Here is a 27,584-nt window from a genome sequence, read left to right as displayed (position 1 = left end):
CAGCGGAACCCAGGCAGCCAGACCCAAGATTTATTGCTCAGGTAGTTCCACCCACTGCTCTGGGCCCACAGACTCCAATGACGTCTCAAAGAGGCGACGGGTAGCAGCTCGCCACCAACTCTCATCCCTTCCCAGTGTTTGTTCAGCTGCCGGCCCTGGGGTCACCAGACAGATGCCTCCTCCTTCCATCTTCCCAGGGATCTGAAGTCACAGGACTCCTGCTTCAGCCTGGCCTATGCCCCTGAAGTCTCATCTAGCCACTTCCCTAGCTGCATTCTCAAGCTCCTGCCCTTAGGTCTAGAAAGCCCTCACAGCCCTCTCTGACACAGCAAACTATGGCCCTAAGAGAGGCAATGCCTGGGGTCTCCCTGAGTCCCACCCAGCTCAGGGCCTTCCCTGGTAGGAAAGTGGGGGCCTAAGAGTGAGGAGCCCAGCAGCCTGTTAAGAAGTCTGGGAGAGCTATGACCACTCTTCCTGAGGGCTTGTTTGCCCACTTGTAAAATGGGTTGGGTGGGATGTCCTCATCCACACACCTGGGCACCAGGACTGGGTCACTCCAGGTGGAAGTAGGTTTGGGTGGGGCATAGCTACCCCACAGGTGGCCTCTCCTCCAAGCAGGTCCCTGACAGGGGGCCCAGTTAAGGGGGCAGTGCAGCCTTTGTGGGCCTATCCAAAGGTGGTAGGAATAATTTTGTCCCTCAAGGTTCCAACCCCTCCTCATCCTGTACTTGGCCCAGGACCATACATGGATTTGGGCACAGCCCCGGGAATGCCAGAAAAGGCTCCCGCCTTAGTCTGCATCAGCTCAGCTTTCCGCTGCCAGCCACCAGCCTCTGGGGGGCAGAGGCCAATTTATAGGGTTAGCCAATCTCCGCCTTTGGACAGCAATTTGAACAGCAAGTGCAAGGGCAGGGTCAGGCTGGGCATCGCAGTGGCTGGTCACTGGGAGAGCAGGTGTGTCAAATTCTGTGGCAGAGATGGGGGAGATGACATCATGGGCACCTCGACTTCAGTTGCTCAGGCAGAAGGGCATGGGTGAATTTCCAAGCTGACTTACCTGAAATGAGTATTTGGACTGTATGATCAGTTAAACTGTTTTGGGAAACAGATTTTGTCCCTTTATGTATTGGTTAACCAAGTAAATTTTAGGAAAACATTTGCTTTGTGGTTTAGTGAAAACAATTCTTTGAGTTCAGTAAACTAGCTTAGTTCTGGTTTGGGTTTACAGAATGTTTTATTCAAAGGCCCTGGTGTTTATTTTTAAAAAGGAATGGGGTGCCTTTATGTTTTCTGTAATTTTTTTTTTTTTTTTTTGCGGTACGCGGGCCTCTCACTGCCGGCCACGGAGCACAGGCTCCGGACGCGCAGGCTCAGCGGCCATGGCTCATGGGCCCAGCCGCTCCGCGGCATGTGGGATCCTCCCAGACCGGGGCACGAACCCGTGTCCCCTGCATCGGCAGGCGGACTCTCAACCACTGCGCCACCAGGGAAGCCCTATTTTTTCTGTAATTTAATTGTGTTTTTTCCTGAAAAATCCAAACAAGAACAAGCTTCCCAGGGGAAAGCTTCCCTTTCTTTCTGGCCACATACTTCGCCTTCCAGGAATATTTGCTTTCCCCTTCCAGATTATAAACTCTGGAATTCATCCTTGTATCCCTCTCAGCAGGACACAGAAAGCCATTTGTTCACCACTGAGCTCTAGCTCACACTCAGCCCTGAGGCCACATTATTCCAGTCTGGGGGCTGCTGTAATCAGTTGGGAAAGCAGAGGTTTTGAGTTGAATGCTCAGGTGCTGTAGGAGCACAGAGGGGCACACCCCGTGAGCAGGTGGTCTGGGTGAAGGATGGAGAGTTAGCTAGTCTCGGCAATAGGGCTGCAGTGGGTGCTCTAGGGTAAGAGACAAAATGGAGAAGAGCTAACACAGGAACTACGGGGGGATCTGTGGGGGTGGGGCAGGCCTGTGGGTTTGGTGCTCAGTGGGAGTAGGGCTGGGATGGAGTGGGTGGGGGCAGAGAATGCTGGAGGCTGCACAAAAGGGCAGTGGGCTTTGGAGACTGGGCAAACCGCTGGGTGTGCGGAGCCTGAGACTGGTGCCTCTGGGCCACCCTGTGGAGTCACAGTAGGAAGTGGGGTGTGTGGACCAGGAGCTCAGGACTGGAGGAGGGCTGAGGGTCCACACCACACAGACTGCAGGAATGCCTGACCTCTGAGGAAGGGGGCTGTGGAGGAAAAGCTACAGTGAGGATAAAAGCCAGAGGCAGTCATTACACCAAGGGGGGTGCTAGTGGACAGGGAGACAGTGGATCCCTGGGGCTCAGCACTGAGGATGAAAGGGTAAGGAAGGAATATGTGGGAATGGAAGAACTTAGGCATGGGGGAAGTGCTTTTTTTTTCTTCTTTTAAATGAAAGATGAGCATATTGGGCAGGTGGGGGTAGAGGATGAAGGAAAACCCAGGACAGAGACAATATGATGAAGTGAGGTCTCTGCAAGTGTGGCAGGCCCCAGAAGTTTGGGTGTGCAGTAGGCACAGTCACAGCTGACTGACTGAGGAGTGGGCACTAGATGAAGCAATCTCCTCTGCCCTTCCCACACAATTGTTCCACATGAGCTTCAATACACTTCCCTTTGAGCCTGTCGGGTTTATGTCTCTTGACACCATGTAAGCTCTGAATAATACAGGAAAAGAAAGAGGTGAAGAGGGAGTGATGAGCCATACCTATAAGCTGAGGGAGAGAAGGGAGCAAAGAGCTGGGATAATTCCTGCTTGAAGATGTCTGTTTAGCAACCAGGGGATATGTTCGTTGCATGGCTTGCTGACCCAAGGCTTGCCCTCCTCCATCTGCCTGGACACGGTTACACAGAGGCACCAACAGGTAGCTTGCAGAGACAGGGTTTCCTTCCCAAGCATGGCACCCCTCACCAGAAATTCTTTAGATTCTGTCTTTGCTTAATTTATCCATGCTTCTTTTAAACCTACTGACTTTTTGAGTTTATCACCCCTTACAGTTCCTTGGTTCCTACAGAAGGACCCGAGTACACCTACTGACTTACATGACTTCACCCCTTGCAACCTTCCAGAAGGTGGTCTGTCGTGGCACCCGGGCTTTGTGCATACACCCTGAACATGTGACGCAGAACTTGGCATCTATCTTGGAGCCACTGCGTCTTTGCTTGCCTGGAATCTGAGGCCCTCTGTAATGCTGCTCCGCTGATCTTTCCTCCTTTCGCTCATCTAAACTTCCAATATCCCGCAGGTCCGGTTCAAGTCCTACCTCCTCCAGCAAGCATGGCAGTGGTGATCTCTGTGCATGCCTCCATGGGCCAGACGGGGGTGCCACCTCTCACTCCTGACAGCCTGGAGGTGCCCCTGGCCCCTGACTGGCCCCGATCCTTAAGAAAGGCCCCGAGGGCTGCAAGGTTCTCTCAGCCCTGCACTGACAGTCATGGCAACCGGTTTCCTCTCCTGTTCCTGTGTTGGGCTGATCATGAAGAAAGGAGGCCATGAACAGACACACCCTCCCAGCTGTGCCCTCAACTAAAGACCACATTTCCCAGCACCCTTTGTAGCTCAGTGTGGTCTTGTGACTAGGTTTTAGCCAATGGGGTATGAGTGGAAGTGTAAAGTGCAACTTTTGCTTCATGTCTTTAAAAATGAAATTGTTTGCCCATGCTCTTTTTGCTTCTCCATGGGAAAAGACAGCAACCTCAACCATGAGGATGAGAACAACATCCTAAGGGACACTGGGACCATGAGATGGAGGATACTGGGTCTCTGGATTGGGCAGACTGTTAACGTTAAAAATAAATGAACATCCACCTTATTTAAGACACTTTGTCTAACATGTTAGGCTCAAATTCGAGTTGGGATCTAAGACTCCCACCATCCTGGCCTCTGGATCTGAGGCACTTCCACATAAAAGTCCTGGAAATGAGGACAGATATGAAAGGAAATGGAAGCGGTTTAACACAATAAATGTAGATATAAACCCTTGCTCTGGACAGAGCGACATGATCCAGATAGTTCTGCAGCAAAGCACCAAGGACTGGAGAGGTCAAATTGACTCAAAGCCGAAAGCCAAGCCACCCCTCTCTCCTCCATGCCTCTGTACTTAGGGAAGCAGTGAGGACCCTGGCCATCTTCGCCAGGGAGCAAGGCTGGCTAGGACCACTGCACCAAAGATATGCTGGGAGTGAAAGAAGGGTCCTGATAACTACCTAAGAGCTAGAGGGGCTGTGTTTGTTGGAAAGAAGGAGCCAGGGAGACTGTGCCCTCTCTGCAGCCAGCTAAGACAGAACAGTAACAGCAGGGATGGGAGTGGCCCAGGAGAACCCCAGCCCTGGTATGACTGCCCCACCCCATACAAAGGGAGAGACATTTCCTCAGGGAGTCAAAGCTTTTATTACCTGATAATCCCTAGTGTGGTGCCAGAGATACCACTCTGGTCCGTCTACTCGCCATGGTGGGATGTAGGCGGTACGAGAAGGTGGGCAAGGGTGGAAAGGGGAGAGATTATTTACAGAGCAGGGAGGGGAGAGCGGTCTGAACTGGGGGCACTGGGACAACCAAATTTCCTCAAGAGCTCTGATAACTTTGTGCTTCTTTTCTTAGTTAATGCCTAGCTACCTGGAATGAGTTTTGTGTTTCTTCTTTAGGAAAAGATGTATAAACCAAAGAACAATAGAGCCCAATTTCCAGGCAGAGGATTTCATGATATCAATCCAAACATCACACTATTTAATTCCCCAATAAAACATTGGAAAAAGGACTATCAGTGCTAACACATTTACATATAAAATCTCCACCTAATAGGTAATAGAAGCCTATGTACCAATTTCTAAAACAGTTGTAAGATATATACACAATTTTGGGTATATTAACAAAACAGAATATTACAAAATATTAAAGGCAATTCTCCTGTCCACGGGGCCTCATCGCTTCTCACTTGAAGTTGGCGTAATCTGAGAATGCATCAATATATTCCTGCACCACCTTGTAGCAGAACTCATACTGTTCCTGCAGAGTGAAAGGTGGGGGAAAAGGCCAGGGTAGTTACTGAAGAGAAAAATGTACCTGCAGCTCCTGACAAACCCATTTTTTTTAAAATGGAAAACTAAGAGGAAATGAATGTTTTTGGATTTCCACCTGAGCCCTGAGCTGCCTGCCAGGGTTCTGACAGCATTCCCCTCTGGGCTGAGTGCAGCTACCTTCTACAGATAGAAGCAACTGGACATGCAGGTGGCGGTCCTAGGCCTGCAGAGGTCAGACATGAGCTCATGTCTGTCCACATACTCAGTGGTTACTGGTCATCTAGACTGTCAGGAGACCTGTTGAAAGGGAGCCTGAGGAGAGGAGAGGAGGTACTCCTGAGTCTTCCCCACCTTGGATCCATGGAGAAGTGGAGAGCTCCATGGGGCACCTGGGCACCCTCTTCTAGCCTTCACAGAGGCCACTTGCATCTCTTACTGGTGTGGGGCTAGGCTATATCCCCACTGCTCTCCTGCCTCCCAAAGCTCATTCTGTTTGTCTGAGGCACCTTGAGGAAGGATGAGTCTGTGGTTACACAGTCTTCTGACTATCAGATGGGCCCCTCAAAAGAGCCTCCCCCCTGAGCTGGCTTTGGCAGGGGAGCTGCAGATGGTGTGGTGGCATGGATAAATACGCAGGGCAGCATACCAGTGTCTGGACCATGTGTGGCCTCTGCAGCCGCAGGCTCTTGACGGTCTGGAAGACATCCAAAATCCCCTCTGCTTTCACCCGTTCCAGGACTGTGCTTAGGGCACAGAAGGTCCCTGTCCGTCCTGCCCCCGCACTGTAACAAAGCAGATACACTTATCACACTTGCAATGGCTCCCTATGCCAAGGAGGCGAGTGACAATGAGCAGATAAAGGCTGAGGCTGGTGCTCCTGGGATGGTCAGTCATCCAGTGGAACTGCTGGGGGTGGGCACAGAAGCTCACACAGCTCTGGGGAGGCGGGTGCACCCCTGCTGCCCTTCTTGCACGACCCATTCTGCTTGCTGAGGGGCTCACTCGTTGGGCAGTGGTGAATAACCTCACCCCCACCCCCAGCACTGAGGCTTCGCTGTCCACCTACAAACAAGCCGGGGTTGGGGTGGGGTGGGGGGGAATGCCCTGGCGGTCCAGTGGTTAGGACCCCACACTACCAATGCCAAGGGCACGGGTTCGATCCCTGGTTGAGGAACTAAGATCCCACATGCTGCGTGGCGCAGCCAAAAAACAAACAAACAAAACACACAAAAAACAAAAACAGGCCTGAGGGGCCCTGGCCTGCTGCTCATTCATGTCAAGAGTTCTGGCCCCCTCTTTCCTGCCCCTCTGCACTGGTATACGGTTGCTGATTCTTTTCCATGCTGCTCATTTTCTTCCTAAATCCCAGGAATCCAGACTCTCACCTTGACACTGTCCACCTGTTCAATGTGTCATCACCAGACCCTTACCGAGTGCCTGCTGTGTGGTAGGGACTGCGGTGGGTAGCACTACCCCCAGACAATAAGATATGCAGTATGAGAAGGAAAAAGAGAACAGCAGTTCTAGGCAGTGTGGGGAGAAGTGCTATTGTGAACAGGGTGGTCAGGGAATGTGAGCAGAGACCCTAAGAAGGTGAGGACAAGGTCCTTGGAAATGAGCATCTCAGGAATGACGCAGGAGTGTGTCTAGGTGCTGAAGCCACTGTAGCTGCATCTGAGGGAGGGAGGGAAGTGGGCGGGGTAAGGTCAGGGCCCTTAGGGAGAAGGCCAGGCCCCCGGTGCACTCCCTGCCTGGCCTGAGCAAGGAGCCCTCAGACATGTTGTACCTCGTGAGCCAGTGTTTGGATTCTGAGTAAAGGAGTGATGTGGTCTGACTGAAGTTTTAGAAGGAGCTCTCACGCTGCTGTGTTGAGAACAAACTACAGGAGGAAGGGTGGGAGCAGGGAAACCAGTGAGGCCCGTATAGTTACTGAGGAGAGAGCATGGTGGCTTGGACAGAGGGCCATGGTGGGGGGAGTGATAAACACTTGATTTTGAAATTATTTTCCAGGTAGAACAGATGTACATGTGTGAGAAAAAGAATGGTTCCAGGCTTCTTATCTGAGTTAAGTGAAATACCACTTCTTGATGTGGGGAAGGCTGTGAAACAGTAGGCTTAGAAAGAAAGATCGGGAGTTCTGAAATAACCCTTTAAAACTGAAGATGCCCAAGTGGAAATGTTGAGTAGGTAACTGGAAATATAAATCTGGAGTTTAGGGGAGAGGGTGAACTGGTGATAAAGATTTGGGAGTTGGTATTAAAGCCAGGAGATTGGATGAGTTCACCTAGGAGAGTGACTGTCAGTTGACAGAGGTCCAAGGACTTGGCCCTTGACCACAGATGGGGAGGAATTAGCAAAGGAGACAGAGAAGGAACAGCCATTCAGGACAAAAACCCTGGAGAGAAGCTATGCTAAAAGCATTCCACAGAGAACCAAATGACCAACTGTGTCTAATGCTGATGAAAGTCAAGGATAATGAGATTAGGAAGTGATCACTGGACTCAGCAATGTGAAGGTCACAGGCGGCCCTCAAAGGGCAGTTTCAAGGGGGGTACATATTTTTTAACAGAGAAATAGAGGGTAGCTGGAGGGGAACTGGAGGCAAAAGTTTTTAAAGATATTAAAATGGGAGAAATTATAGCACATTTTTATGAAGATAGTAGGTATCCAGAAGAAAACCTGATGATGTAGGATAGTGAAGTCAGGTCCCTGAAGAGACAAAAGAGGATGGAATTGGTATCCAAGTGGAGGGTGGGTGTGGCAGACTTTAGCTTGACTCCCAAGATCCCTGCCTCCTGGTGTTCACGTACTTGTGTGATTCCCCTCCCCTTGAGTGTGGGCAGGACTTGTGATGTACTTCTAACCAACAGAATGTAGCCAGGGTGATGGAGTGTATACAATTACATATATGTGATTATGTTATGTGGATCATAATGTCTGTCTTGTAAGGAAATACTCTCTCCTTTGTTGGTTTGGAAGAAGCAAGCACCCATGCTGGGAAGGTCCACCACGTGGCAAGGAACTTCAAAATACAAAATTCCACAAGGAACTGAATGCTACCAACAACCAAGTGAGCTCAGAAGTGGATCCTTCCCCAGTCAAGCCTCAGATGGGACCACAGCCCATCTGGTCAACACCTTGACTGCAGCCTTTTGAGACCCTGAAGCACAGGACTCAGCTAAGATGTGCTCAGATTCCTAACCACAAAGACTGCAGGACAAATGTGTGTTGTTTTGAGATGCTAAGTGTGTGGTAATATTATTACATAGCAATAGAGGACTAATGTAGCTGACTTCAGAGAGAGTTCAGACAACTCATCCACTGAACAGGAGGGATGCAGGGTCCACAGCACTAATGCAGGTAGATGGGGAGCTGTGGTGGTTAAGAGCAAGTGGAAATTCTCTGATTGCTTCTTTTTTCCTAGGCAAATAGAGAACATGGTCATTTCTTCAATATGAGGATGGGAGAGCTACTGGAGGTTTGAGGTTTGAGAGGAGGATGAAATGATCATACAGGACAAAGGTTGGCAGGCTTTTATATAAAGGGCCAAATAGAAAGTATCTTAGGTTTTATTGGGAAGAGAGACAAAGTCAAGTTACAACTGCACAACTGTGTGGGCTGAGCAGCAGTGTGAGGTAGTAAGAGTACCAGGAATGGTCTAATACTGCTGCTGGAGCAGGACAGCAGCCACAGATAATATATAAGCATAGCCGTGTTCCAATAAAATCTTATATATGAACACAAATGTAAATTTCATGTAATTTTCACGTTACGAAATAGTCTTCTTTTGATTAAAAAAAATTTTTTTTAATGTAAACGCAAGTCTTACCTTGCAGGCCCCACAAAACCATGTGGCAGGCCAGCTCTGGCACTGGGCCCTAGTTTGTCTAGCCCTGGTCTAGCACAGTGGGAGATGCAGAAGGACTGCAGGGCAGCACTAATGGCCAACGATGAAGTCATCAGAAATGTAAAATGAGGCTTGTAACATGGTGCTTTTCTTTAGCCATATTCAGCTGCATGGTGCAGGGTAGCTAGAGAATCTGGGGTTTGCCCAGAGAGGGTGACTAAGGGAGAGAGGAGCATGGGAGATTTAAAAGTGTGGGCAAGGAAGTGTTTATTTTTGTAGTTCAAGGAATCCTTTTAATTTGCCAATCCAATGGACAAAAAGCCATGTTTTACTGTTTTCATCCCCATTTCTCATATTGCTAATAAGGATTAGCATCTTTTCATGTTTACTGTACATTTGTATTAGATGGTGGACTTTGCCACTTTTTCTTCTTAAAAACATTTTTTCAAATGATTTATTTTTGTATGGGTAATAAATTAGCATAGTTCAAATTTCAAAAAGGTCAGAAACAGTGGAAAGTCTCCTTCCTGCTCTACTTCTTCATCCTTTTAGTTTCTTCCTGGGAAATGACCAGTGTCATCAGGTCCTTGTGTGTCCTTCCAGAGATGATTTATGCATATACCCACATAAACATATTCTTTCCCTGTCTCCCACTGCTTTTCTCACTAAGCAATAAATCTAGAGGATTACTGAATACCAGTACATAAACAGATTTCTAATTAATTATCTGAAGCTCTGTAGTATGAGATATATCAGAGCTTACTGAACCAGTCCCCTATTAATACATGCTTAGATTATTAACCATCTTTTTTTCAAGTTTTTTTGGCTGCGCCGCATGGCATGCCAGATCTTAGTTCCCCAACCAGGGATTGAACCCGTGGCCCCTGCAGTGGAAGCCCAGAGTCTTAAACACTGGACTGCCAAGGAAGTCCCTACCATCTTTTACTATTATAAACAGTGCTTCAATTCTTGTAATTACATATTTCATTTTGGCCATTTGAAGAACATTTACTAGATACATTTCTAGAAGTTCCTTTGCTCATTTTTCTATCTTCAAAACCAATTTATAGGAATTTTAAATATATTCTTCCTTCCCTTTTATTTTATTATTATTATTATTATTATTTTTGCGGTACTGTTGCAGCCTCTCCCGTTGCGGAGCGCAGGCTCCGGACGCACAGGCTCAGCAGCCATGGCTCATGGGCCTAGCCGCTCTGCGACATGTGGGATCCTCCCCGACCGGGGCACGAAACTGTATCCCCTGCATCGGCAGGCGGACTCCCAACCACTGCGCCACCAGGGAAGCCCCTTCCTTCCCTTTTAAAAGAGATTCCCTACCCCCAATTATAAAAGCAATACAAACTCAAGGTAAAATTTTTTCTAAAATGCAATCTCATACAATGTACCCCAAACAAAATCCACCCCCTGCCCCGTGGGTCCCCTTGCTATCTTCCTTCTGTCAGTGACACCAGCCATTACCGAGCCTCGAACCTAGGAGACTCCTCTTTTTCACAGCTATGTTTATAGTCTTGTTCATTTTTCTCCTAACTGTTTTCAAAATTGTTGCCCTTTTCTCTTTTCCTGTGTTTCTTAGGGAAACAGGCCTCATTCCCATGTTGCCCAACTGGTCTTCTCCACTGTCAGTCTCCCCTGCTGTTCCCCTTCTGCATCACCTCCCCTGCCCAATATCTTAACGTTAGGGACTGCTGTTCCCTAGCACTTAAAGTGTGAAGTTCTTATCATCTGGGCCTGTCCTGGTCATCAAACTTGATTGCCACATGCTCGCCAACATCCTGCTCTTGTCTGGCTTTCCTCACTGTCTGATACAGGCTCCCATCACACCCCTCTGCCTGCCTCCCATGCCTTTCTCTCTCTTCCCCCTGAAGGCTGGGGTGGGCATACCTGCAGTGCACGGTGATGGGGTGGTTCCCTGACTGCTGCTGCTGCTTCTGCACGGCTGCAATGATGCTGATCATGCCCTTTCCATCACTGGGGATGCCCACTTCAGGCCAGCCATGGAAGTGGAACTGCCGGATCTGCCGGCTCTTGTTCTCCTTTGGAGGAAGGAGGATCAGAGAGGTAGGTGCAACCCTGCTTTCCCTGTGGGAGGAGCCCACCCACCAGGAACCTTACCCTGGTGTTGGTGACCAGGAGGTCTCTGACGGTATAGCTCTCACATTCCTCCTCCTTCTTCAGCTCCACTGTGATGTCTCCATAGGACACCAGTCCATCAGAGGGCCAGTACTGGGCACACTTCTCCTGGGGGACAAATGGGAGAGGTGAGGGGCTCAGAATACCATATGTGGTAAAAGCAGGGCTGCCCTGTGAGCAGACTGTTCCTCTCAACACAGCCACTTCTTATACCGACACACTTCTTCCCCAAGGTATCAAAAACTCAGAGGGTCCTTCTACTACTTAACATTACTCCAGTTTAACTTCTGATCCTCAGCAGGACATCCATATTTAACAACTTAAGTCCACTAATCACTTAGCCTTTTGCTATTATTTATAGTCTAATTTGCAACACTGACAGGGTCTGTGAAGAACTCTGACCATCAGCTCATAGCTGCATCTAACACACTCAATGGCAGGGTGGAGGGAGAGGAGGAATCAGTGTCATTGTTCCAATTCCTTTTTCTTTGCTCCTTTCAGGTGTTCCCACATTTGTAGTTACTTATGTATATCAGACTGCTAACCCAGAAAAACTGAACCCAATTACATTCTCACCCAGCCATGGTGCTTCACCAAAGCCCAGTCCACAGTATGCTTTCATTCCTTTCCTCTTTAACACTTTTTTTTTTAAATGTATAACTTCTTTTTTTCTGTTTGTTTTAATTAATTAATTTTATTTTTGGCTGCGTTGGGTCTTCATTGCGGTGCGTGGGCTTCTCTTGTTGTGGAGCATGGGCTCTAGGTGCGAAGGCTTTAGTAGTTGTGGCACACGGGCTCAGTAGTTGTGGCTCACAGGCTCTAGAGAGCAGGCTTGGTAGTTGTGGCGCATGGGCTTAGTTAGTTGCTCCACGGCATGTGGGATCTTCCCGGACCAGGGCTCGAACCCATGTCCCCTGCATTGCCAGGCGGATTCTTAACCACTGCGCCACCAGGGAAGTCCCTCCTCTTTAACTCTTTAATCTGCAGCAGCACCTTATAGTTGCTAGCTCTTGTGTTTTTGTCCTTGTTAGTGAGCACAAGATGGTTTACTGTTGTCTCTGCTTGCACCTGGCTCGGTTCCTTCTACAGCTCCTTGCGGGCAGGGGCTGCCTCTTTTCATCTTTGTTTTCCCAGCACCTTGCACACTGCCTGCATCTGGTAGGTTCTCAATAAGTATCTGGTAAATGAATGTGTTTAATGTCTGCAGAACAAGCCAGGGTATAAATACATAAACAAAACAAAATATGGTTATGCTGTCCTTTCTTTAGAGCATTTTAGGGGAGATCTTAGATACTTCACTGTTGGCAATTTAAAGATACTCAACCATATGGGACTTCCCTGGTGGCACAGTGGTTAAGAATCTGCCTGCCAATGCAGGGGACACGGGCTCGAGCCCTGGTCTGGGAAGGTCCCACATGCCGCGGAGCAACTAAGCCTGTGTGCCACAACTACTGAGCCTGTGCTCTAGAGCCCGTGAGCCACAACTACTGAAGTCCGCGTGCCTAGAGCCCACGCTCCGCAACAAGAGAAGCCACCACAACGAGAAGCCCGCGCACTGCAACAAAGAGCAGCCCCTGCTTGCTGCAACTAGAGAGAAGGCCTGTGCGCAGAAACGAAGACCTGATGCAGCCAAAAATATAAATAAATAAATAAATAAATAAATAAACAAAGATACTCAACCATAAATGTACTCTATGTTCATTAGAAAAGATTTGGAGAAATTAAATACAAAAATAAAAATCACTGATAGTCTCTCAGTCGAAATAAAATCAGTAGTAAAAGTCCATTTTAATGACTTTTCTTGCTTTTCATGTGTGATCATTCATTACCCCCTTTATAAATGACACTGAGCTCATTTTAAAATACGGGATTATTAAAGTGGTAGATCAAGGAAATGTCACAGACCACTGCTTTTCAGTGTGTGCCCACTAGGAGCCCTGGGGATACCCTGAGGGTCAGAGCTCTGGGCCCTCTCTTCAACCAGAACAGCTTTAGAAAAATCTAATTAAGGCTCACCTTAAACAGAGACTACTTTGGTTTTCAGGGCTTGGTGGGTGGACTGAGTTTTGTTACCACAGTTCCTTCCCAACACTGCCTTTATACAGTTTTATCAGTCAGAACTAAAGACTGGGGCTTTAAAACCATTAGAACTGCTAAGATACAAAGAGCTTTACGGCAACAGCATGTAGGAGCTAGAATTACACTATGGCAAGAAAAGGAAATATTAATGGTCCCACACTTAACAGCCTTCAGACATTTTAGATCTTCTTAGTTTAGGAAAAGAGGCATAACAGAGAAGAAAAGGGGCAGATTGCAAGGAGGACTCCCAGGGCTGCGTTGGGTCTTCGTTGCTGTGCACAGGCTTTCTCTAGTTGCGGCAAGTGGGGGCTACTCTTTTTTTTTCTGTTTGTTTTAATTAATTAATTTTATTTTTGGCTGCGTTGGGTCTTCATTGCGGTGCGTGGGCTTCTCTTGTTGTGGAGCATGGGCTCTAGGTGCGAAGGCTTTAGTAGTTGTGGCACACGGGCTCAGTAGTTGTGGCTCACAGGCTCTAGAGAGCAGGCTTGGTAGTTGTGGCGCATGGGCTTAGTTAGTTGCTCCACGGCATGTGGGATCTTCCCGGACCAGGGCTCGAACCCATGTCCCCTGCATTGCCAGGCGGATTCTTAACCACTGCGCCACCAGGGAAGTCCCTCCTCTTTAACTCTTTAATCTGCAGCAGCACCTTATAGTTGCTAGCTCTTGTGTTTTTGTCCTTGTTAGTGAGCACAAGATGGTTTACTGTTGTCTCTGCTTGCACCTGGCTCGGTTCCTTCTACAGCTCCTTGCGGGCAGGGGCTGCCTCTTTTCATCTTTGTTTTCCCAGCACCTTGCACACTGCCTGCATCTGGTAGGTTCTCAATAAGTATCTGGTAAATGAATGTGTTTAATGTCTGCAGAACAAGCCAGGGTATAAATACATAAACAAAACAAAATATGGTTATGCTGTCCTTTCTTTAGAGCATTTTAGGGGAGATCTTAGATACTTCACTGTTGGCAATTTAAAGATACTCAACCATATGGGACTTCCCTGGTGGCACAGTGGTTAAGAATCTGCCTGCCAATGCAGGGGACACGGGCTCGAGCCCTGGTCTGGGAAGGTCCCACATGCCGCGGAGCAACTAAGCCTGTGTGCCACAACTACTGAGCCTGTGCTCTAGAGCCCGTGAGCCACAACTACTGAAGTCCGCGTGCCTAGAGCCCACGCTCCGCAACAAGAGAAGCCACCACAACGAGAAGCCCGCGCACTGCAACAAAGAGCAGCCCCTGCTTGCTGCAACTAGAGAGAAGGCCTGTGCGCAGAAACGAAGACCTGATGCAGCCAAAAATATAAATAAATAAATAAATAAATAAATAAACAAAGATACTCAACCATAAATGTACTCTATGTTCATTAGAAAAGATTTGGAGAAATTAAATACAAAAATAAAAATCACTGATAGTCTCTCAGTCGAAATAAAATCAGTAGTAAAAGTCCATTTTAATGACTTTTCTTGCTTTTCATGTGTGATCATTCATTACCCCCTTTATAAATGACACTGAGCTCATTTTAAAATACGGGATTATTAAAGTGGTAGATCAAGGAAATGTCACAGACCACTGCTTTTCAGTGTGTGCCCACTAGGAGCCCTGGGGATACCCTGAGGGTCAGAGCTCTGGGCCCTCTCTTCAACCAGAACAGCTTTAGAAAAATCTAATTAAGGCTCACCTTAAACAGAGACTACTTTGGTTTTCAGGGCTTGGTGGGTGGACTGAGTTTTGTTACCACAGTTCCTTCCCAACACTGCCTTTATACAGTTTTATCAGTCAGAACTAAAGACTGGGGCTTTAAAACCATTAGAACTGCTAAGATACAAAGAGCTTTACGGCAACAGCATGTAGGAGCTAGAATTACACTATGGCAAGAAAAGGAAATATTAATGGTCCCACACTTAACAGCCTTCAGACATTTTAGATCTTCTTAGTTTAGGAAAAGAGGCATAACAGAGAAGAAAAGGGGCAGATTGCAAGGAGGACTCCCAGGGATGCAGAGTTGAACCATCAGGAGTCCCCTCTTGGCTTCCCTGGTGGTGCAGTGGTTAAGAATCTGCCTGCCAATGCAGTGGACATGGGTTCAATCCCTGTTCCGGGAAGATCCCACATGCCGCAGAGCAACTAAGCCCGTGTGCCACAACTACTGAGCCTGAGTGCCACAACTACTGAAGCCCGTGTGCCTAGAGCCCGTGCTCCGCAACAAGAGAAGCCACTGCAATGAGAAGCCCGCGCACCGCAACGAAGAGTAGCTCCTGCTCGCCACAACTAGAGAATTCCCGCGCACAGCACAGAAGACCCAACGCAGCCAAAAATAAAAAGTAAATAGAATAAAGATAAATTAAAAAAAAAAAAATCCCCTCTTCAAACTCTGGACAAGGAGTTGGTCAACAGTGAAAGCATGTCTGCTCTGGCTGCCTAAAGGGGACAACCAGCCAAAATGATTACCTGTGGTAGGACCAAGAAGTTAGATCAGTGCTGTTGTAGGGTGAATTTCAAGGTGACACAGCTATTGTAGGGAAGCAGGTATGGTGTGCTGAGAGAAAGCAAGCCTGGTAAACTTATGGGAATAGGATTTAAGGGATGACACGAAATAAAGAGAAGCCACATAAGATGATCGCAGATGTTGGACCGATGGCAGGAAATTACCCTACTCAGCCAGGTAAAGGCTTATTTAATTTAGCCCTCTGTGTGGGCCCAACAACACAAACAGAAAAATCAGGTTGGGCTTAAATGGGACTTGACTCCCGAGGTGCCTCTCACGGCTGTGGGGAGGGATATGGCAAAAAGAGCTGTAACAGAATCCAGAGCAGGAGCCAGCAGTGGCTGTACCACTGTCGCCTAGGGCTAAAAATGCCTTGGTATCCTGCTGAGGATGGAGACATGAGAGCACAGAGCTGGAGACTAGGCCTGTGGGGAATGCAAGGCTATGACAAATATGTGACCCGACCCTCAGGGAGTAGAGGCTGTGGCTCATCTCAGAATCTATGTTCCACTCTGTACGTGGAGAGCAGACGGGGATGAGGGAAAATGGAAACTAGGAGACTTAAAATAAGCAATGGAAACAGGAGAGGAAGAAGGACCCAATTCAAGTCTTGGGACTGGATATCAACAGGAAAAGTTTCTAAATTTTGAATGCATGGGTAGATTTTCCCTCAAGATGAGGAAGCCCAAAGAGGATTTTAAGACAAGGAGTGATATAATTAGATTTATATTTTCAAAAGGATCACTGGCTTCCATGTGGAGAAGTGGCTAAAAGGGGATGGGAATGGAAGCAGGCAGACTGGCTGCCAGACTACTTCAGTGATGCAGGTGAGAGATGATGGTTTGCATGCGGGTGGGTGACAGGAGTTATACTGAAGAGAAGTGGATATGCTCGGCATACATCAGGACTCACTGACAGACTGGCTGTGGAGAGTGAGAAAAGGAGAGGAATAAAGGTAACTCCTAGACTTCTGACACGAGCATCTGGGTGGAAGGTGGTATAATTTACTGAGATGGGTAGGGTGGGATGAACCAGTATGAGGGAAAGGAGGAAACCAAATTTTATTTGGGCCATATGAAGTTTGAGATTCTTAACAGACATCCATGAGAAGATATCAAGTAGCTATGTGGATACACCGGTCCACAACTGGGAAGGTGGGGGGTAACTGGGCTAGAGACATAGATGTGAGAGTCCCTGACATACAAATAGTATTTAAAGCCACAGAGTTGGATGAGATCCTCAAGGAACAGTGTATCAAAAGAGAACAAAAGTGGGTTAAGACCTGAGTGTTGGACACTCCAATGATTAGAGGTCATGCAGAGGAGGAGGAGGTCACAAAAGAAATAACAAAGGAGTTGCCAGGCCAGTGAGTGGGGAGGGGGTGACATCATGGAAGTCAAGGGAAGAAAGTGTTTTGAGGAGGAAGGAGTGTGTGTTGACGGCTTCACACGCTGCTACAAAGGAACAAGAAAGACAAGAAAAGAGAAATAACTTTTGCATTGGGCAGATGGCGGTCACAGGTGATCTTGACTGAAGCAGTCCCAGAGGAGTCAAGCCTAGAAGGAACAGGATGAGAGAATGTGAGGGGAGAAAGCCAATGCTTTTTAAAGGAATTTTGCTGGGAAGGGGTACAGAGAAATGGGATGGCAAATGGAAGGAAATGTGGGGTTAGGAGACCTTTGTTTTTTTAAAGATAGGAAAGTAACAATAGGCTGATAAGAGTATAGAGGAGAGAGGGGAACTATTTACGGATGGAGGTGAGAGAAGATAATGAGAGCAGCAACATCCTTGAGAAGACAGGAGAGGAAGGGACCAGGGCACAGTGGACAGTTGGACTGAGAAATGTAGGAACACTTTTCTACTGCAACCAGAGAAGACAAGAGAATGGATGAATGGATACAGATTCATCCAGCCCCAGGCTGGCTGCTTGGGGGTAAGAAGATGAGAGCATTCTTGTCTGCTTTCTTGGAGAAGAATGAGATCAAAAGATAAGGTGTGAGTGTGATGGGACAGGCAAGAGGGAAGGTTGAAGGTCTGAGGAAAGAGAAGGAAGGGTATGTAGGATTGGTAGGTGACACTAATTACCCATATTAGATTTGTGGTCACGAATTCAATGTGAGACCAATCAGCACCATTTTGCATTTTCTCCCAGTAATGTTTGATACCAGATGCAGGCATATAATTGAGTTTAAGACGGTAGAGACCTTGCCATGAAAGTAAGAGACCATGAGGGAATAGTGTGTGTTAACAAGGGAGGGATTATAATAATGACAAGTCACAAAAACTCTTAACAGAGTAAGAAGGAAGGTGGGGACATTACTGGGGTGATTGAGATTGAGAAAATGGAGGAGCCAATGTCTCTAAGGACCTGATGAAGACAAAGAACTACTGGAGTAAGAGAAGAGAAGTAGTGAGGTGAAAGGACACGAGATGGTAAACAGGGCGAGATGCCTAATGTTGACATTCCAAAGGCAGTGCAGATATGGGGGGATGACAAGGTTGTGGTTTGACCATGGAACTGGATGGCTAAGGAGGCTGATAAGATGAAAGACAAGAGTAGATGGATCACCCACATACATACTTTTGCTTCCAAGAATAGAAACAGAAATAGGAATAAAAAAAGGGGCAGCAAGCCAGGTGTTGGAGTCATCCGTGGGTGATTGGAGATGAGGAGTTGGTGTTCAAGTCTAGAAGAAGAATGCTTGGGAACTGGGGTTTAATCTAAGATTTATATTTTCAGGTTATGGACTCTAGATATTGGTATCCCTAAAGAAGCTGAAACAGAGAAGCTTTTCAGTCTTTTCTCTTGCTGTCTTTGTTTACCCTCTTTTCCCTAGATAGCACTAAGTTTCTTGCTATGGTCTGGGGCTGAAAACAGTGATGGTGATACAGAGCTTTGTAGGCAAGGGTCTAACAAGGGTCTATCATGTTTTACTGTCTCTCTGGAGAAGCAGAATGTGGCCTTGGGTTGAGGTGACACCATGCAGAAACTGCTAGAGCTGCTTTGCCCACTCTGATGATGATGGTGGATGCATCAAGCTGCAGCTGATGAGAGGAACTCAGGCCTTACCAAGCCTCTTGGTGCACCCCCCCTGGTTTAAATGGTGCAGAAAAATAAAACAGGGAGAAGAGAATTTTAGGTTTTAATTCCTTTGGAATTTTAATGTATACAGAATTTACATTTTTGGATCAGACTTTTTCTCGGAATTTAAATTGGGGGTAGGGAGTGGTGTCAGAATGTATAAATGGAGACACCCTTCATTGTCTCATTTAGGCTTACTGCATTAATATCTCTGGGAGCTATACTTGATAAGATGAATGGGAGGTGGAACAGAAAGTAAAATTTTATCTTAGAGGCCGGTGAGGCTGGTAAAGAATGTTACTATAACCTGTTCTGTTCCACTTCAGAAGGTTCTGTTTCACTGGCCCTAAGACAGAAGCATAGGCACAGTGTTAGTAGGCAGAGGGGAATGGGCCTCATCCAACTGACTGCAGGCCTGGCCAACAGGCAGGAAAACTTGTGTGTGCATGTCCCCTCTCTCCCCACATCTACCGGTGAGACATGCTTCCTGCCCTTCTGCCCTGTACTCTCACTAGGTCTACTTCAAGGATGGAAAAGCCTGATAATCTGACTAGACAGAGTCTGAGGTATTCACTGGGTACTTTTTATTACAGGGCAGTGGACTGAGAATGTGCTCGCCATTCCAGCTTTTTCTGCCTGCTCTTTGGACCTGCCCATCATAGATCCAGAGGGTGGAAGTGTGGAGGGAACCTCATGTAGGTCCCTGGTCTATATGTACGTTCCATCACAGCTTATCAGAGAGGGCCAGGAGACATGCACCTAATTCCTGATAACAAAGTAGCTCACCCTGCAACTGGCCTTTGTCACTCAGGTGTACGCTTCCTCCAAATCTTTCACCTCATCAGTATTATTATTAATGATAGGTGAAGACCTATAATGTATGTCTGTTGATTAGGTACATGATACAAATCCGAGAAGAACAACTAATGAGTTAAACGATTAAATCTGAAAAAAATCTTGACATAACGGAACATCAGGATGAGCAAATATCAAGGCTGTATCAAGGTTAAAATAAACAAACTGCCCAAGTACAGAATGGGAAAGATGTGGCTTGGAAAAACTAATGTAAAAAACGTATTTAATTCTTCCTCTCCCCGCTTCCCTCAGTCCAGTCCACCCCACCTCTGCACCATCTATTGGGGCAGACCCCTTCTCACCACCCCTGCTGAGTCCAGGCCACCAGCATTACTGCTGCAGCTTCCTCTCTGCTTCTGGCTTGCTTACTCATTTCGAATCTGTCCTCCTCACCATAGCCAGATGGATTTTAAAAAACCTACAAATCTGATATTGTCAAGAGTTCTTAAACTGCTTTACAAAATTCAAACTCTTCACTATGGCTTAGAAGGACCTTTTCCCCCAAGTCCTTGCTGGCCTCTCCTGCTCTTCCTCTCGATTCAGACCCCTGTTAAGCTGTGCACCAGGCATCATGAAGCACCCAGTTACTGAACTGTGCACCACAGCAGAAAGAGTCTGAAGATAATAAGCACTATCTGAACACAGACTGAGGCACACAGTAATACTGAGGGGGGTGGGTGGGAGGTGGACAGAGAAAGAGTGACCCCTGAGATTGAAAGTGCTCAGTAGAGGCTGCAAGGTTCTGACTCAGGCATAGTGTTAAGAGATTTCCTACACTGAATGGGAGCTGGCCTAGGGGGCCTCTAAGGTCCCTTTATATTCTGAGTACGCTGACAATTCTCAAGGGCTTTTTTCTTTAAAAGATTTCCTTGTTATTGAATGTTAACTTATAAGTTTCTTCTTTTTGTTATTTCTCAAATTCTATTGTTTTCTTTTGTGTAGTCAGCAAAGAAGTGACCCATCTTCCCACCAGTCTTCTAGTTAATTTCTCTGGCTTGGAAGGCACTCTCTCCTTAGAGACACTCACACAAGCTCCACGACGGAGCCTCAGTCTGGCTCTGTATCCCTCCTCTCACTAGTTCTGCCCTGCCGGTGGAGGTGGGGTGCAGAGGGTGTGCACAAAGCTAGGCTTGGGGAGACCGTATTCAGGAGAGAAATGAGAGGGTGTGAACTGTCTGGGAACCGAATGGAGGCTCAGACCAGTCCTGAGAGAAGCTGACTGTTCAGATACCAAGCAGCTGGGCAATGGCTCTTTGATTAGTTTAAGTCAAAGAAAAAGTCCAAATACCCTCTTAGAACCAACCCCCCACCCCCACCCCCACTTTTTTTCATGTGTCTCTTGTCTCCTACAGCCCAGGACCTTTCTGAGCTCACCTGGCCTCTCTCCTCCAGTTCAGTTAGCATCACGATAGAGCAGGATTTCCACTCCCAGATCATTCGCCAGAAGTCCTCAGTTGTGTGGAGAAGAGGGCCCTGGCTGGCGATGTAGGAGTCCTTCTGCCGGTAGCCCTATACAGCCCAGGTCAATGGCAGGAGTGAGATGGTTTGATCAGGGAGGGGCTAGTGGAGAAGACAGGCCACTGGGATGGGATGGGGGCTGCCTGGAGACAAACACATCCCAGGCAGAGCTCCCCTTGGGCCACGGACCAAATCCTGGCTGGCATGCTGGTCTCTTTTTAAGAAGATGAGGAAAGGGGGACTGGGGGCTAGGATGGAGACAGCAGGAATGGGAAGGACCAGAGGTTAGTGTTTTTAGCCTTTGGTCTGTGCTGTGAACTTTTCCTTCCAAACTGGTGTTTGCCTTCTGTTCCCTCACTTTCTGCTCTTAGGGGCTCTGACAGACCTAGTGCACAGGAAGGGTATCAGTTCTGTATTTGATGACTGACTCAAAGACCACCCTTCCAAGCATTGGGAGGGCAGCACTGCAATGCCCAGCTGAATCTCCATGGAGTGTTGGGAGCTCCAGGGACACAGCCACCACTTACATCAATGAAGGATGCGTTCACGTAGTCTGTGTTCTCCTCACCCCTCTTAACTGGAATGATCACTCTGTTGAATTCATCTGCAAGAAGGACAGCAGCCTGTGGCTCCCCAGCATCACCTGTCCTCTTCTCCCTCTCTTTCCATCTATCCCCCCCGACCTCAGCTCTGAGCAGATATGATTCCAGCTGGGCAACAACATGCCTGTTCCTAGCCCAGGAGGCAGAAAACCTTTGGGCTTCATGCTCTTTCCAGAAGCCACTGAAGAACTGGGAACAGTAAGAGACAATGCCATAATTCTTGTCTCCAAGCTGATCATTAACTAGTACCCAAGAAGTTCAAAGGGTGAAGGGAAAGGGGGATGGGGCATTAAGGCTTTGGGTGGGGAGAGGGCTCTTACATGGAATGATCTGTAAAACCCGGTTCTTCTTCATGTTGGCTGGAAGGTTTCCGGTCCGCATCTTGTCATTCTGGATTTTGATTGATGTTAATTTCTGAATTGGGAAGGGGAGGGGAAACATTACTTATCTCAGTAACTGAACTTGACAAGATTATGTCTGTCACTGGACCTGCATCCAGGGCACACTGGTATACTGCTCTTCTCAGCAGAGCCCTGACCTCCATCATTTCCACATGTTCTTATCAGAACACTGTTTCTCTGTCTTTAATAAGCCAAGAGTGTTTGGGAAACACTGTTTTCCCGGCTCCTGTGGACCATTCTGGGATTCCCTTAGATTGAAACTTTATGATCCTGGAACAAGTAATCTAGTCTTATAGGAGACAGTGTGCCCTACCTCCCTCTCTCCCTGCTGTTCTACTCCCAGAGGCTGTCTTAGATTCTTTAGAAAACCTTATTCAAATATATATCCTCCCTTCTCCTTATTCCAAGGTTCCTTCTTGATTTTTGCTACTCAAAGTGTAGCCCATAAACCAGCATCAGCCTCGTCTGGTTATATATGCAGAATCTCAGGCCCCAACTCAGACCAGCTGAAACAGAACCTGCATAATAGGATCCCGAGGTAATTCATGTGTACATTATAGCTTCAGGAGTATTTTAAGGCAGTTGGTCTTCCCCATCCCAATACAGAATCTCTTGCTTCTGGGAGCACTTTTATTGATGAGAGTGTGACATGTCCCTTAGGTGAGTTGAGAACCACTGTCTAATGGCATACAGCAGGGGTCAGCAATCTATGGCCCAAGAGCCAATCTGGTCTGCTGATTGCAAATGAGGTTTTACGGAAACACTGCCATCCACCAGTAGAGTCACATCCTCTACTGGCATTTATGGCTGCTTTTGTGCTATAACAGCAGCACTAAGTAGTTGCAAATAGAGACCGTATGGCATGCAAAGCCAAAAATATTTACTTTGCAGAGAATGTTTGCTCTTGCTGTACATTATAATTACCTGGGAGGGGGAGCTGGAGGACTTAAAAAAAATACCATTGCCTGTTTTTGTTTTTTTTCCCCCCTAAACACAACACAAGTGACTCTAACATGCAGGATGGGTTGAGAATGACTACGGTATGAGTAAAGGGCCAGAGACCCACCTCCTTAACCACCCACATGCTTTGCAAGGGGATTCACCATTTGTTGGTAAATCTACAAGGAGTCAAGCATCCTGTATTCTGTAGGTCACATAGATCCTTCATCCTGAAAGAGCTCAGCTCCAGCTTACCTTAAACTCCTCCTCTAATCCATTGTTGCTGGACCCTGGGATTTTGTTGTAAATTTTCTGCAGATGTGTTTCTAGAGAGGTGACTTCCAGTTCTGTATCTCCATAGAGATAATGCTCCAGAAGGGCTTGGTATATGAAGACGTACTGCATCTGAAATGCAGATGATGCCCGAGTTCCCAGTTACACACATGGTCCTGGTGGTGCCAGAGCACTCCCTCCCACTCCCATTTCACTTCAGTCCACTTCTTCAATCCTAGCAGAGATAAAATGATTCACTCTTGTCCCAATTCAGGGAGGCAGGACTTGAAAGGCATGAGTCCCTCTGGGGGTACTTAAACTTAGGAGGGAGGGTCCTACTCTGGTACCCTCCTGGAGAGAAGGACAACTCCAACTCCTGCTCATTCAGAGAGCACAGACTGGATAGACTGAGGGGTTGTCAAATTCTGGTGACACACAAAACCTGTGCCAGGCCCCCTCCCCTCCCAGTGCTGTGCCCTTTGAACTCCATGCCCTAACCACAGAGCTGATCTCACTGCTGCTCCTGGACCTGGCTGAGCTGCATCACAACTCTGGGGCAATGGCTCCCTTGGCTGCCCACAGACCTACTTTCCTCAGGACCTGTTCCATATCCTTAGAGTCTAGTGCAAATGACATCTGCCCCACCTTCCACATTCCCCTAGGCACAGACTCCTCTGTGCTCCATAGTTCTTTTAATACATAATTTATAAGGGCCCTTCATCACACTGTATGATGATCATTTACAATAACCTGGGAGGCTGAGTAATCCATGAGGCGGGTAGATGTTTTGGTCCTGGAATGCCCCCTACCCACAAACCACTCACGTCTGTTTGCACCATCTGGCAGCGCTGTGCCCGGATCCGGCTTACAAAGCCATAAACGTCCACCTTCCGCTCTGTATGCATCATGTCCAGCATGGCATCAATGACGACAAAGGTTCCTGTACGCCCTACACCCGCACTGTAGCCAGAGAGCAGGCGTATTACTGGGATGGCTAGCATGTCTTGTGGGAACACCCAGGGAGCGGGCAGCACAGGGTAGGGCTCTTTTTCAAGGCTTTAAATTCTAATTCTGTATGGGGTAGAGCTGGGACTCTCACGGAGCCAACAACTCCACTGTACCCTGAACTCCTTACCTCTAGTTATTAGGACCAGAGAACCTTGACACTTAGAATGGTCTGAAGATTCCAAGTACACAAGGCAGCACTCAACCTAGCTTCTTGGCTTCATAGCAGTGGTCACCCCACCCCCAATCTTGGAGGATTGCCCTTCCCTCTTTCCTCAAGTGCTTTCCACCCAGCACCTAGTTTTCTTGAGGAGTCTCTCTGGATGCTGTCCTGGCACCCCAAGAGCTCATCCACTCTGTGCCAGCCTCCTCAGCCAGGGCGCCTGTGCCTTCCCTGCTCTCAGCATGGGAGCAGAATGTGACATGAGTGGGGAGCCAAGGGTCAGGCCACACTGACCTGCAGTGTACCACAATGGCCCCTGCATACTGCGGGTTACAGGCCTTCACCTTCTTGAGGAACTTGAGCATACCAATCGGGGTGAAAGGCACCCCAAAGTCTGGCCAGCTGGTAAAGTGGAACTGAGTGATGAGGCGCTGTGGCTTTCTGTTGGTCACGTCGCCCACCTGTGAATTGAAGAGATCCCTGTGTGTTGGCCCTGATACCCTGGGGTAGGGCAGCACCAGGGGAAGGAGGGTGAGGCTTAGGGGCCAGGGCCAGCTGTGGCTATCACTGACAATGGGAAAGTGAGAGGATTAAACTTCCTAAGAAAGTTTTAACCATGGACAGAGAACCTTCCCAGGAACCCCATGGTGTAGGCAGGCTGTTACTATTATTCACAGCCTACAGATGTGAGATGTGAAACTCATAAAAGTTAAATGACCTGGTCTAGGTCCCAGGATTAGTAAAAGGCGAGGTCAGAACTAAAATGCAGGTCTCCTGACTCTTGGTAAGCCCTCTTTTCATAGCACCACACTGCCCTCAGCTGAAGGCAACCTTTGCTCAAGCCTCCAGGGTCGCCCTGGAGGGTCACGAGCAGGGCCCACCACATCCTTGATGTCAGGAGCCTTTGGGGTAAGAAAGGAGGAGAGGTAAGTTAAGTACCAGAAGATACTGGTGCAATACCTCCTGATGCACTTGGTTCATACCTAAGATGACCAAACTCCATCTCAGTAATACTTTTTCTCCCAGCCATGAAAAGTCATGAAAATGTTCCCCCCTTAGCTTTGACCAAAAGAAAAAAAACAAGAAAAAAACAACAAAAAAGAAAAATCCCCTGGGAGCCCAGAACTCTGATTTCAGAGTTCGAACATTTTGTACACTCAGCAATTCCTGACCACCCTGAGTAAGACGGGGATGACTCAGCCTGTTCTGCCCTCTTAATGGTCAGCAGATTCTAAATGAGAACCAAGAAAGGAGGTAGGAGACAGTACCTGTTGAATGCAGAACTTCCGCACTGTGTAGTCCACCAGTACAGTCACATCCTCTACTGACACACGGATATTCCCATAGGTCCAGCAGCCTTGGTCTGGCCAGTACTGGGCGCACTTACACTGGAAAGGAACAGATATGCACCCCCCTGACCTCAGACCTCCCGCCCCCAGCAGGTGCAAAGGGCCCTAAAGAAAAGGACCACAAAAAGCCCAGACTAAAATCCTCAGAAAGCCCTATGGCCTCTTCTCTCACCTCAGTCAGCTACAGACTTATTTAACTGTTCCTTTTTTTTTGCCACGCCATGCAGTTTGCAGGATCTCAGCTCCCTGACCAGAGATTGAACCCAGGCCACAGCAGTACCCTGAATCCTAACCACTAGGCCACCAGGGAACTCCCTAACTGTTCTTTTTTTAAGTTCCTCAGCTTCCATCCTGTTTAGCACAATCTCTTCACTTATGCAGAGTCCCAGCCCTATACTTCTCACTCTTTCTCACCAGACCTCTAGTCTCTCAGTTCAGGGCAAATCGGAAGCCATTTTACCTACAAAATCTGTACTTCCGGGCTTCCCTGGTGGCGCAGTGATTAAGAATCTGCCTGCCAATGCAGGGGACACGGGTTCGAGCCCTGGTCTGGGAAGATACCACATGCCGCGGAACAACTAAGCCCATGAGCCACAACTACTGAGCCTGCGCGTCTGGAGCCTGTGCTCCGCAACGGGAGAGGCCGTGACAGTGAGAGGTCCGCGCACCGCGATGAAGAGAGGCCCCTGCTCACCGAAACTGGAGAAAGCCCTCGCACAGAAACAAAGACCCAACACAGCCAAAAATAAATAAATAAATTTATTTTTTTTAAAAAAAATCTGTACTTCCACAATATCCTAGGTCATGCTCTAGGGGCAAGTCTGTCTGATCCCCTGGAATGAGCAACCTGCTATGAGGGAGTCACCAGGGTAGATTGATGCAGACTGTAAACCTGCCATGAGAGGCCCAAGGCCTTCTCTGGTTGACTAGGCCTTGGACAGCTCCTAAGAGTCAGAGGTAGGGTTGGAGAAAATGAACCTAAAGCCCAGCCCTAAAGCTATCCCTCCTAAGCCAATCAATACATCCAACAGCCCAGTGTGGGTATCAGGTTGACTCTAGGGTCATCCTGGAGAGAGACTGTCACGAATCGGGATTCCTCTCTGGGGACTGATCCAGGACTCAGGACTGGTGTTGGCTGTGGCCCAGTGATGGAGCTGACCAGGCATGAACTTGGCAGCCACAGAAAGAAAAGAACCAGTCAGAAGGCTGCCTGAAGGATCAGTTCAGGGGCTCACATTTCCTTGTGCCCTGCAGGGTCTCAGCTCATACAGCTCCCTCTGCTACCTCAGTAGGAGGAACAAAACAAAAACAAAAAACCCAGGGGAGTGACGGACTAGAGAAGCCAGGGGAGAAAAGCCCCACTGTGGCTTTTCCTTGTCTAATGGCCCAAGTCTTTCTTCCAGGATGTTTTGGATCTAAGGTGAGCTGTTTGGTCACCAGACACAGGGTGTGCCCTAGGTATACCTCTGAGTTCATAGGAGGCTTCCAGGCCACAGGAAAGTGTGCCTTCAAAGGCACATTGGCCTGGGTTCTGTCTGGATGAATGACAGGCACAGAAGCCACAAGGGGTGGAGAGCCTAGGCTCAAACACAGAACTCCAGCAAAGCAGTCCCTCTGTTGGTCATGCCTGTATCAGGAGCCATTCTATCTAATTTCTCCACTCACCTCCTTTCTCTCCTTCAGATTGGTCACCATGACGATGGTGGCTGTGTTTTGCTCCCAGATCATCCTCCAGAAATCATTCACCGTTTCTTCTTTTGGTCCTATAGTAGCCAGCAGCAAAGATAAGAACACACACCAAGAGGAAGAAAGATGCTGGGAAACTGGGAACATTCATTCCTGACTTTTGGAAGCCTGTGCCCACATGCCCCCA

At 47.9% G+C, this 27,584-nt stretch overlaps 1 protein-coding gene across 10 annotated transcripts in view; it reads right to left on the bottom strand.

Annotated features, from left to right (window-relative positions):
- Positions 1 to 4,382: 4,382 nt before the first annotated feature.
- The window catches only part of PTPRA (protein tyrosine phosphatase receptor type A), a 185,527-nt gene continuing 162,325 nt past the window's right edge, over positions 4,383 to 27,584 (bottom strand). For 9 of the 10 annotated variants that reach the window (XM_024117167.3, XM_024117166.2, XM_028499671.2 and 6 more), the window contains 12 exons: positions 27,377 to 27,474; positions 25,631 to 25,750; positions 24,657 to 24,823; positions 24,019 to 24,154; positions 23,177 to 23,326; positions 21,902 to 21,995; positions 21,507 to 21,583; positions 20,896 to 21,030; positions 11,012 to 11,137; positions 10,781 to 10,932; positions 5,678 to 5,813; positions 4,383 to 5,017 (listed from right to left, as the gene is read on the bottom strand). In XM_024117167.3, coding sequence (XP_023972935.1) covers positions 4,943 to 5,017; positions 5,678 to 5,813; positions 10,781 to 10,932; positions 11,012 to 11,137; positions 20,896 to 21,030; positions 21,507 to 21,583; positions 21,902 to 21,995; positions 23,177 to 23,326; positions 24,019 to 24,154; positions 24,657 to 24,823; positions 25,631 to 25,750; positions 27,377 to 27,474 — 1,466 coding nt within the window. In that variant the 3' untranslated portion in view covers positions 4,383 to 4,942. The remainder of the gene's footprint in view (positions 5,018 to 5,677; positions 5,814 to 10,780; positions 10,933 to 11,011; positions 11,138 to 20,895; positions 21,031 to 21,506; positions 21,584 to 21,901; positions 21,996 to 23,176; positions 23,327 to 24,018; positions 24,155 to 24,656; positions 24,824 to 25,630; positions 25,751 to 27,376; positions 27,475 to 27,584) is intronic. The other variant, XM_028499672.2, reaches the window with a different exon arrangement.

The sequence above is a fragment of the Physeter macrocephalus genome, chromosome 14, assembly GCF_002837175.3.
Source record: "Physeter macrocephalus isolate SW-GA chromosome 14, ASM283717v5, whole genome shotgun sequence".
NCBI classification, from domain to species: Eukaryota; Metazoa; Chordata; class Mammalia; order Artiodactyla; family Physeteridae; genus Physeter; species Physeter macrocephalus.
This window is presented reverse-complemented; position numbering and strand designations above follow the sequence as displayed.